Source organism: Montipora capricornis, chromosome 10, assembly GCF_036669925.1.
Source record: "Montipora capricornis isolate CH-2021 chromosome 10, ASM3666992v2, whole genome shotgun sequence".
NCBI lineage: Eukaryota > Metazoa > Cnidaria > Anthozoa > Scleractinia > Acroporidae > Montipora > Montipora capricornis.
The window spans coordinates 55,976,209-55,988,708 of NC_090892.1; the positions used below are offsets into that span (position 1 = coordinate 55,976,209).

A 12,500-nucleotide genomic window follows, 5' to 3' on the forward strand; every position below is an offset into this window, starting at 1 on the left:
CTGTCAGGGGAGTGGGGGTTTACATTGTTCCGTTTCTTCAGAAACGATGTGTAGTTATTTTGACCACAACTTACCTTCTTAAATCAAACAGATCGCACTTACTTAGGATTCAAAGTCTAGCCAAGGGCAACTTTGATAATCCGAGATTATTACGAGTTTATATACTACCACTTTGCTAAAAAGAGAAAAGGTGCGCCTATTAATGGTAATTAGCGTCCTTTTGTTTTAATAAGATGCAAATTGGTGACGGTCAGTTAAAAGGCCTCCATCATCACCGTTCAAAGATGAGGGGATGGCATTCATATGCCAAGATTTCAAACAACGGCGTCGATGGTACCACCTGTTGGTAGTAATAATTCTAGAATTGTCCAAAGCACTTGTGTGGGTATTTTCCCAAGCATGCTCCGTCTATGCAGAGGTTTCCTTTTTGCAAAGAAAACCTCCTTTTGATGCTATTTAAAACGTGTCCCGAATTGATATTCTTCCCTATCAAGTAAATTAAAGGGAAGGTTATTAGATGGCGTCAGATCGTTTAGACTGCGAGAAGTCCCTTCATAAATCAGTCGAGCGGCCTGCTTTTCTGAGGCGGTCGTGTTTTGTCATGCAAACAAATAAAATGACCGAGGGAGGCTTCACTCCTCTTCCCAAGCCTCCCTCGGTCATTATATTTGTTTGGGTGACAAAACACGACCGCCTTAGAAAAGCGGGCCGCTCGCAGTGTACGGATCGTTGTTTCCTCCGTACAGGATACTTAGGTTTGGCAAAAATATAACTCTGGAAACGTTTTTGGGAAACTTTCACGTTGTGGCTATGCAAAGCTCTCTTGAATGGTTCCATAATCTCCTTAAATGTACGGGGTGACCGCAAAACTAGCAACCGAGTTCTCTTTCGCCAAAGTGTTATAGGAGCAAGCGTAGCTCAGTTGGTTAGTGTTCGGCTTTCGGGTATAAGAGGTCCCCAGTTCGATCCTCGGTGATCTCAACGTCTGTTCCGACTTTACCCTGAGCGATATAGCTTTAAAGTGCTACTATGATATAAAAAAAAATCACTTCGTTTTTTTCTTCAGGTTTTGAAAGTGTGATTGCTTAACACTTAATGGCCAAATTTTGAGTTTTGAATTTTTATCCAAAGAGTGTAAGTTTTTGACTTCACGGTCCGTCATTACTCCCGTTCCAAACTAACCGACTGGACCTCAGAGGGTTGGATCTAGGGAAAAGTGACGTCATTTACTCACTAGCTTAAAATGTCAGCGTGTTATATAAATGCAAAATACGAGTTTAAAAGTCTGAAAGTCCGAAACTCCCGTGCTGCATATTAATTCAGCCGCGTACACACGCATGAATTGCATTCTTAAACTATTGAGTCTTTGACATCATTTTCTCTTCGAGCCAGCTCTCTCAAGATTTTAAACTTAGTAATGGCGGACAATTAAATAGAACAAATACCGGTTAAAATAAACATGTCTTTTTTAAAATTTAAAACTTTTTGGGTAATTTATTGTTTAGTTAACATTGCTTTGAAATCCAAATAAAAATATAAATTATTTTTTTGGTCATAGTAGCACTTTAAATACCAGTAAGACGGAGCACTGAAAGAGGGTGGGGGGAGGGAGGGGCAGAGGGCATAACATCGGTTTTCATTGAAACCAGCTTCAGAGCTGACGGAACTACCGACGAAAAATATAGTGACTTTTTAAGAGAAGGAGTGACCGGCTTAGTTTGCACGATGCAGTTACGCAAGAAAGTCTTTGGGAAGCTGATTGACCCTTTTAATGAAGGGTCAATGGCTACCCAAAGACTTTGAAAAAACGCCACGGACATATTCTCGCTCCTAAACCTTAGAATAACAGGAATTCGAAGATGGCAGCTATTCAGCCATCGTAAGCAATGCTTTAGTTGTGGACATTTTATGGAAAATAGGATGATGCTGGTCAAAAGGGAGATGGACGTTTAAATCGAGAAAAGACAAACATCATTCAATTAGCTTCACGTTAGATGATAAACTGAATAGACGGCCCAACTGAATTTAAATGCCACAGAAGGCCTTCTCAGCTTCATTCCCGAGTATCGCAAACGTGATTTTTTACTTACTAATAGCTCTATCTTTCAATAGATTTGCAAAGACTCCTGGAAGGTGAGCACAAGATTAACAAGAAACCTATAGAAGTAAGGCGACGACCTCCCAAGAAAAAGGTTCCGTTGGACCCTGTGAGAGTACACGTTCAAGGACTTAACCTCGAGAAGACAAGTGAAGATTGCTTGTCCTTATACTTAGAAAAATTCTGCAACGTCGACGTAAAGAAAGTGTACTTTGGTTCCAACGATAACGCCCTGGCTGTCTTTAATGAGGAACCAGGTAAGAAGGCAGCCGCTTATTGCTTCTGTGCAGCCGGATGTCAGCCAATGAAGTCTGTAAAAGAAAGAGAGATTTTAAAGAAATACTGCCACAGCAAGTTTTGTCTGAACAAAAAGGGGAATCTGTCGAGAATCATCAGTAACAGGTCATAAACGGCGACGCAATAATGATTGCTGTTTTAAGTCTGCCTAAAACTAATACACATTTCCTGTCATTTTCATCACAGGCACCCCAAGCTGAGTGTGAGGGAAAGCCAGCAAAAATGTAAGGTTTTGTATGGGAATTGAGAAGAAACAATTATACGAAAAAAATCTCAAGTAAAAAGCCTAACCTTACTGCTATTGTGGGTCGCTTCCTTCCGGTGTGGTTTATTTCCAGATTAGACGCAATCTGAGCAATTTTCAATTCCTCGCTTGTCAAGGGTTATTATAAAACCTGGGAGCGCAGACGTATTTCCGGTGGTCGTTTCTCTCCACCAGAAATACGTCTCCGTTCGCAGGCTATAAATTCTCAGGAGCCCACCAAATTGAGTAAAATATTCCAGGATAAAATGTTCCCATGGCTACAATTCCACATCAGAATCAATTAACAAAGATTTAATTTCATTTCAACCCACCAACAACGCAATAGCAGCGCTGTCAGCGACCTCAGGTGGTAATATTTTCCACTCGATCGAAACAAAAATTCATCTTGGTACGTGGTTTTCTCAGCTTTGTTGGACGGTTGAGCTTTGCAACAGTCTTTGTAACCCTGCTCGCTTTAACAAAGGTTTCCTAGACAGCAGTTTGTCAACGACATTTTTTTTTAAGTTGCTTCTGAAGTTTGTCAATACTAAGGAGGCGTGACTGTGATTGGACGAGCGAGACAATGAAGTCGTGTCGGGACCCATGGGGATAAAAGCGGGCAGAGTTACAAAGCCGGTTACAAAGTTCAACTGTCCAACGAAACTGAGAAACCCTCGTTCGAAAAATATTTTGGTTTCGATCGAGTGAAAAACCAATGTCTGAGGTCGCTCGCAGGGCTGCTATTGCGTTGCTGGCGAGTTGAAATGAAAGTTTAATCTTCTTCAATTGATTCTATGTGGAATATTAACCGTGGGGACATTTTATCCAGGAATATTTCGCTCAATATGGTGGGCTCCTGAGAATTTAGTGTACAGCCTTGGGATTTTATAACAACCGTTGATAACCGAGGAATTGAAAACGGATCAAATCGCATCGAATTTGGAAATAAACTACACAGGAAGGGAGCGACCCACAATTGCAATAAGGTTAGGCTTTTTACTTGAGAATTTGTTCGTGTAATTGTCTTCTCATGTCTTTTATTGGGATTCCCAGCGTGACAAATCCTCATGTTTTTGTTGACTTCCCCCGCTTACACTGAGCTTGGGGCACCTGTGTTTACATAAATGTTTCATTGGATTTTCTTCGTTAAAATACCTTGTATTATAAAAATTAGCAGTGGACACAAAATGCTATTTCTGACAGTTGCAGCCTGCGAAATTGGCAGAAATGGATATTTTGCCGGCACGGACCAGAGGACTGGGTCCGGTTGTCTGGTGGGGATTGTGGGTAATTTGTCGTACAAATAATGATCCGTTAGGGATTTGAGTCAGTCTAGGTTCAGCTTTCTTCGCCTACTTTTTTGTTAAATTTTCCCCTTAGCCTCCATAGGGTAGTGGCACTTGCATAGGGTTTGGAGAATACGTTCCCTCATTCCCGAAGGGTTTTGGGTTTTCGTATCCGGCAGGTGCCCAGTGTACTTTTCCTTTAACAAGTTTTTAGGAGGTCAGTACCATTAAGTATGCTAACGTATTGTTATGCTAGAGCGGAGTTTGTATGCATATGGTAAGCAAAATAAAGCGGCTTGAGCGCTTGCTGTCCTACATGCCCCTGTGTATCTACAGAGTTGTGTTGTGATTGAGTTAGTCGTGTTGTGTCTGATTGGATAGTGGAGTCAAAATCATTCAATGTTGTCGTTTAGTAAGTCATAAACAATAGTCGCGTCAGTGTTGCATCGCATTTTACAAATTCTTGGATTCGACTCGAGTTTGCAACTGTGATAGAGCACTGCCTGTCGTAATCTATCGCAGCAAATCTCGTTATTAATTTATTATTAACGAGAATTTTTTCGAAAGAAGACCGAAACCATTACATTTAATGTTTTTTTAAAGAATAAATGTTATTTTTAATTTTCTTTTTCAGACTTTGCCACTTTGTTCGATAAAGTGCACAAAGATAATAAAGGAGTGGACGGGAGAAAACCACGTTTGGAGCGCGTGCCAGTCTGCACTTGTATCCAGGTTACCGGACTAAGGGTGGAGTCATCGGATGACACTATAGAGTTATATTTTGAGAACGAAAGAAAGAGCGGCGGAAAGGACGTTCAAAAGGTGGAACGAAAATGGAAGGATGAGGCGTTGGTGTTCTTTGAGGATCCTTCAAGTAAGAAGAGTATTATTAATAATTGATAGTAAAACGCTAAAATAAGAAAGTGGAAAAATATCAACGTACTCTCGCAAGTGGTTCGATTCAAAGTGGAAGACGAGCCATAGAAATACCTCGCCATCCGCCATGAATCGAACCATCATATTCCCAAAATAAATTTATCTCACACCACCATAGTATGAGCATGTCATTAAAATAAACACCTCAAGCCATGGGTATAGAAGGCTCAGATAGGCGTCAGAACCGCAGAGAGGAGACTGCGCCCTTATAAATTAGTCCGTCATTGGGGAAACCGTCGCGAGCGCGAAATTTGAATTTTTTTAGGGCAAGCTACGTTTTTTCAAGGAAAGCAACGTTGATAGTTTATTATACACTTTTTTTATCAATATGACTACTTTTAGCTAATATTTATTGAAATAAGTGCAGCTTCCGACTCTTCTTATAGAAAACGGGTTTCGACACTTCTTGCTCGTTGAGTCCGCCATCTTGGATAAGTCGCGAAAACGTTTGTTGCGTGACAAAGAGGGGGAGGAGCTATTCCTTTTATAGTCAGGGTCCTTGTTTAAGATGTGTAAGGCATGAAAACCTGGATCCAATGCAATTGGGCATTCCATTTATCGATTTTACGGTAAAATCATATAACACGTCAAAGTCGAAATTCGGTTTCAGGTTATATGTTTGCACATTATAGCTTTTTTCTGTTCAATGGAGAACTCGGTAACTACACTTTAGTAGATAACGTTGCAAAATCATTTTTGTAAAGTGAACTCTCACGCTACATTTGTGGTATACAGGTTTTTCATAATTTCCAATTTTCAACAGCTAACTAAAAAACCTGCACTCTCAGCTTGTTGCCGAGTCCTTGCAATGCAATGACTGAGATTTTTTTCGACTATTCATTCAGAAATTAAAATTTCAACGTGACTTTCGCGTATTTAAACATTTTAACAACAAAATATCTGCCAGGTAAAAATAATGTTTAAAAGAAACGTAGCGGTAATAACATTTTACATGCATCATTATTTCTTTTTCTCTCTTGCCCTTTCATTCAAGCCATAACAGAGATTTTGGCTCTGTTAGTTCTAACTCCGTGAGAGTTCAAAGTAATCCATGTGTAAAGGCTTGGGGATATAAATGACAACTGAGAGGATGGCTTCCACATTTAGTAATTCATCAAATCTCACATCTAACATGTTTTATTGCGCGAATTTTAGGTGTTCAAAATGTCATCCGAAAGGAGCACAAACTCGAAGGGAACAAACTCACCGTCGTGGAGTACTATCCTTTCCTACGCAACACGACGAACAAGAAAACAGAGATATCACTTGATTCTGATGTCCTTAAATTCATTGAGAACAACCACGATAGTGCTCTACAAGAGGTTTCTAAGGAGCTCAAAATTCAAATGAAACATCCAGAAAATCACGAATCCCCAGTCATTATTTCGATTTCTCCTGCAGACAACAGGAAAGACTCCAGTCAATCATGGGATGGAAGGGTGGAGCACTTAAAACACTTCTTGGAGAATTTCGAGAAATCTCATCTGGATATCCCTTCCGAAATCTTTGATGAGATAGCAAAGAGGTGGGAAGCAGATCATACTAGTGATGGATCATCAGACTCTCTGATTTCCTTTGATGAGCATCGAAGAGTCGTTCAAGTTACTGGAAAAAGATCGTGCGTCGATGCAGAAATAAAAAAAATGAAAGAGCTAACCCTTGCAGTTAAGGAAGATAGAGAGCTCATGAAAACCGTGGTTGAAGTGGTTGAAGAAAACATCCCGGAATCTAGACTGAAGTTGCTCGAAATGTCCGGAATTTGTGAAAAGCTTCGAAATGATCACCAACATTTAATCATCTCTGTCGACAGCACCGGGCAGAAGTTACTTTTGAAGGGTCCCAGATGTCTTCTCCAAGAAGTAAACGTTGAGATATTCAAATTTATTTCAAAGATAGTGGATAAAACTACTGAATTGTCAGGCAAGTTAGTAGACGTTTTGAAAAAACCTCAAGTTTCAAGATTTATGCTGAATCTTCTCAAAGAGAAAGCCATTGGTGCCGTGCTTCTTTACGATCAAAGTCAAGTCTCTAATGAAGTCACTGTGGTTGGTGTTGACTCCACTAATGCAAAAAAAGCAGAAAAGATACTGCTGGATAGTGTTCAAGAAAGGAGTCTCCGTTTGACACCTGAAAACGCTGCAGTCATTCAGAACAGTCTTTGGAGAACTTTCAAGTCTTCACTCCCTCCAAATTGTATGGTAAACATATCTGAGGATATCTCTTGCAGCACCGTTTGGATATGTGGGATAGCAAGTTATGTTGATGAATGCTTTGACAAGGTCACTGTTTTTTTAGAAAGAAACACAATTTTACATAAAACAATCCAAACGGAGAACGGTATCGCAATGTTCCTCTCCGAAGTATGGAAAACCAAGATCGAGGAGATAAAGACAAAGTTCGCTGATTATTCCATCGACGTGAAGACCGCCCCGAACAGAGAAGGTATCGAGGTTTCTGGCACTGAAGCTGGATTACAAAAGTGTTTGCCAGAAGTTCGTGTTCTTATTGGCTCTATCCACAAACGCTCAGTACAAGTCGGCAAGCCCGGGATGAAGAAGTTCTTCACGAAAGAAAAAGGAGAAAGCATACTCAAAAACACAGGGGAAAAACACCGTTGCGTTATCATTGCCAAGGAGCATAGCGAGGACGAAATTGCAGCTCACCACTCGATCAATGAAGAAGTCCAGGGGTCCACGCAAGAACTCGTTTGCAGCTATGTTACAAGGCAAGGAAAAACAATCTCCGTCTTAAAAGGTGATATCACAAAAGAGAACGTGGATGTCATTGTCAATGCGGCAAATGGGAGGTTGCAACACGTAGGAGGCCTTGCAGCAGCTATCGTGCAAGCAGGTGGTAAAGAAATTCAGTTTGAATGTGATAAATACGTAAGGGATAAAGGCTCTCTTTTTCCGGGCCAAATAATGGTTTCTACAGCTGGGAAGTTGGCATGTAAGAAGATTATACATACCGTTGGGCCAAAATGGGATCATGAGGCAACTAAACAGGTCAGAGGCGGTGAAGGCACAAAACAGGAAAAGTATCTAAAATATGCAGTTACAAATTCAATCCAAGAGGCAATGAACTACAAGTCAATGGCTATTCCAGCCATTAGCTCAGGAGTGTATGGCTTTCCCCGAAACCTCTGCGCTAAGGTCATTTTGGATGCCGTCCTTGAATTTTGTGAAAAGAACGCTTCGTGCAGGCTATCAGAAATCCATCTCATCAACAACGACTCCACTACGGTGCGTGCGTTCGAGGACGAAATGAGAAAACGATTTGCAGCTGAAAGCGATTTCAGAGATCAGAAAGATCACTCACCTGATACAGCAATTGCGCTCGGAGCTAATTACGGTCCGCGTGTATTCGCAATGTCAACGACCCCAAGGTCTCTTATAACTCCGCAGGGCATTCGCATCACTATGAAAGCTGGTGACCTCGCTAAAGAGCAGGTAAATGAGGGAAATAACTTTCAGAATTTAGTTCTTCAAGGTCAATTATCGATATCCAAATGACAACTGAGCGCCCTAACCGATTTTGGACGGTCAATAACGGGCAGAGGAAAGAATGGTTCTCACAAGCTTTTTTTTTTTTTAATAAACGTAAATAAATAAACAGGGTAGCTTTTTTTTCACACCCCCTTAGATCGCACTTGACAGTCATGTTTTTGTTTGTTGTTTGTAAGTTTTCTTTCATTTTGTTCATTACTAGGCTGACATAATAGTGGGAACAGCAGCCTCTAACCTGAACTTAAACCAGAATCCATGCGCAAACTCGCTCAGCCGGGCTGCTGGACCAGTCCTTCAACACGAATGTTCCAATATAGGTCAGGTGGCTGTTGGTGATATTGCCGTCAATAACAGTCCAGGAAATCTCCAATGCAAGGCAGTCATCTTTGCAGTATGCTGCGAATGGAGTAAAGCCGGGGCAAAAAAGGTAATTTTTCTTTGCTCTTGTGTTAAATGACAGCTTGTCTAACCAACGATACACATTTATCGTAACCACTGTACAATCTGAAATTTGGGTTTGAAGCTACTTGCTATAACAAAGAAGCATTCGCAGTTAAGTGAACAATATGTTGAGCCATTGAGACAAAACAGTCAATTACAACAGAAAGAAAAGGGAAGACCAAAGGGAAAATTTGAGTGTCCAAATGCAGTTATCGCGTTTGAGCAATAAGGTCCTTTTAATGTCTGCCACAGGTTCTGAAAGGTCTCCTAGAGAAGTGCCTCCAGACAGCTTCCACCAAAGGAATGGCGTCCATTTGCTTTCCCTCCATTGGAACTGGTACGCTTCAGTTTCCCCGTGTAGAAGTAGCCAAAATATACTTTGATGAAGTATTATCATTCAGCCAGAAAAACCTACAGACATCAATCAAAGAAGTAAGGTTTGTACTTTACGATCAAGATGCGCACACTGTCCAGGCTTTTGACACGGAATTAACGAAGAGGATGCAAGGCAAAGCCCCTTTGCCGGTTACACGGCCCCACGTGAAACATGCGTTTTCTACATTGCGAGAACGAAGTCAAGATCATTTAGAAACAAACATCGGTTCACTCTGCTTCAAGGCACACCCGGGAGACATCACAAAAGAGACAACCGAAGCTATCGTCGTCATTTCGAACGAAGATTTAGACATTGGGAGAGGTGGGGGAGCTGGAGCTGCAATTTTGAAGAAAGGAGGTCAATCGATTCAAGACGAATGCTCTCAGAGAGGACCCCAACCACCAGGATCGGTTGTCATGACAAGAGCAGGAAACTTGAAAGCGAGCTTCATTCTGCACATTGTACGTTCTCAACAAGTGACTGTACACAGCATACAAGCGTGGGTCATATCATGTCTTCAGGAAGCCGAGAAAGCAAAGATGTCATCAATTGCATTTCCTGCCATTGGTACAGGTAATCTTGGCCTAAGTGCAAAGCAGTCTGCCCGAATTATGCTATCGGCTATTCGAGACTTTAGTGACCAGCAACCTTCTTCAATGCAGATCGTCAAAATGGTAATTTTCCAGAAGGAAATGATTAAAGATGTTCGGTCGGCAATAGAGGAAGCTTCAGGGAAAATCTCACAAGAAAAGCCCAGCTGGTTTTGGCGAGCCGCCCACTTCCTGGGTTTAGGAGGATCTGACCGAACACTTGCATCTGCACCCGCACAGACAACCCTCAACGATTTGGAAACGAAATTTGAGCTCGTTATCTTCGCTGGTTGCCAAGACGATCTCCAGAAATCATGTAAAGAGATCAATGAAATTATGCAAGATAACTCCAAACGGCAAGTAATTGAGAAACCGGCAGTTACAATGTTGTCCCCGCGCGATTTGCAAAAAATCCACGCGCTGGAATTAAAATACGATGTCGAGGCAACTCTTGAAAAAGAGGTTGGGCGGATAGTGGTCTGTGGACAGACTGATGACATACTGATAGCAATGGGAGAGATTTATACCCTTCTGGATCATGTGAAAGAGGAAGAAGACGAACGCAAAAAAGCTGAAGTCTTGTCAATGGTTATCCAGTGGATGTACAAAAATGGTGACACAGATGCGTTTGAAAATTTTGAACCTCTTGTAAACGCAAAGATTGAAGTTGCCTACGTTAATAAAAAATCTGGAGTAGTGATTGGAGAAGGCCATTACCGAGTAGACTTTCAGTCGATGATTATGAAGGAGACTCAAGCTTCAGGGGTTACTGACGTCCGTAGAGTAAACCACAGTAAGTTAGATGCAAACAACTAGAACTTATATGTGTTAAGAACAAAGCGGACTTTACCCACTATTTAGAGCGCTTGACTTAGGGTTTCGAAGTTACAAAGCGTTACACAGATAGCTTCGTGACCACTGAAAATATTTCATTCATTTGTTAGAGTGGGATTTGAACACGGGGCAAATATGTAACCTTTCCCAAAAGAAAATTTCTGGGTTTATTTAAAATTAAATCTTATTAAAATTGAGCACAGAGCCTGGGGTGTACCTGTTCAAGCTACAACTGCAAGTGACTTTAAATAAAGGTCCTATTCGTTATATTCGTTAATGGCGGCCAGAATATTATCTGTTTTGTCTTTGCGCTTAAAAGACCATGCAATCAGTCTCATTAAAAGGGGTTTTTTTCCGCATTTTGTTCATCCAAAGCTAGTTGGAACACCAAGAGAAAGGAATAGTTTTTTACCACTAACTTTGGGAACTTGCCATTTATATGCGAGTATTTACCAGCGGCAAAAATAAACCTCTAAGCTACAGACAGGTAATGTTCGTTTTACGTCTAATCTATCGCTTGGTCATCATACAGTCTGGGAATAATGTTATGCCCATTGCAGTTGCCATACAATGACAGATAGTTTTTACATTTTTCTTCAGCTGACCTACTTCCAAAGCACTGGACTCCACAGCCAAAGGATCCTGGCGGTTTTGAGAAAACTGTATATCTCTATCAGCTTGATCCAAGTAATGATGCAAAGGAGTATCAAAGAGTTGAACGTCAGTTCCGAAAATCATGTCAGAACAATATTGTAAAGATAGAGCGAGTTCAAAACCCAGCTCTCTACGCAACATATGCCATTCGAAAGAAAAAGATCGATGAAACAAAGGGAAGCAATGAAATGAACCTCTTTCATGGCACCTCTCACGATGCCTGCGAGCTGATTAACCACAAGGGTTTCAACAGAAGTTTTCACGGCAAGAATGGTAAGAAAAATAGACATTATTTTTTGTCATCTCCTCGGTTTTCACTCGATCACGTAGTTAGCCAGCAGCCAAGTCAGTTTTACCAGGAGATGGACTCCTGGTTTTACCCAATCGATTCGATTCGTGGATCCACAACAACTTTGACAATCAAGTGTACCTATGATCCTCGCAGTTATGAACGGCGTTTGAACCCGTGACCTCGCAAAACCGGCGTGACGTAATTCAACTGAACTATTGGGAGCTGGTAATTTGTGGATTCAAGTGTTCCCGTGATGAATGAATAAATGAACAAAATTACATATATGAAATGAACCATATATTAAGCTGCGGATATGAAATCATGCAGGTGAAGTTATAATACTCGCAGTTATGAACGCAACTTTAGCAATTGCGTAGAGTAGCCTGACAAATTTAGGACTTCATCGGTGTTTGACCTCGCGAGTTCATGATTCCGGTGCGACGCTCTAACCAACTGAGCCAAATTGCGTTCATAACTGCGAGGATCATAACTCCACTTGATTTCATATCCGCCTTTCAATATATGATTCATTTCATAAATCATTGCGTTCGACTTCACTTGATTTCATATCCGCCGTTCAATATATGATTCATTTCATATATCATTTCGTTCGTTAACTTTGACAATGTTATGACGTAATTATATCATCAATAAGAGGACAGACACACAAAAACTGGCGTCAATTTGTCTTTTACAATATCAAAAATGAAAATGGGTCTATTCCCGGGTTAAATGAACAGAAATAAAATGCAATCTCTAAAATGTATGTAGTTCTTTGTTAATCCCCGCTCGTACTCATAAAACAAAAAGCGTTACGAAAAAATTCTGTTACCTCCGGTTTTCTCCATAGTTGGCGTTTTCATTGTGGATATAATAAGCCAATTATCTGGTAAGGTTTTATCCTGGAAACTTGATTAGGTCATTTACAACAATCCTCTCAATACGT

The 12,500-nt window shown here is 40.9% G+C and overlaps 1 protein-coding gene across 1 annotated transcript in view; it reads left to right on the plus strand.

Annotated features, from left to right (window-relative positions):
- LOC138019255 (protein mono-ADP-ribosyltransferase PARP14-like) overlaps positions 1–12,500 on the plus strand; it is a 37,844-nt gene that overhangs the window by 8,368 nt on the left and 16,976 nt on the right. The window contains exons 5-10 of the mRNA XM_068865986.1: positions 2,113–2,355; positions 4,560–4,799; positions 6,017–8,310; positions 8,570–8,794; positions 9,061–10,567; positions 11,209–11,535. Of these exons, the coding sequence (XP_068722087.1) occupies positions 2,113–2,355; positions 4,560–4,799; positions 6,017–8,310; positions 8,570–8,794; positions 9,061–10,567; positions 11,209–11,535 (4,836 nt within the window). The remainder of the gene's footprint in view (positions 1–2,112; positions 2,356–4,559; positions 4,800–6,016; positions 8,311–8,569; positions 8,795–9,060; positions 10,568–11,208; positions 11,536–12,500) is intronic.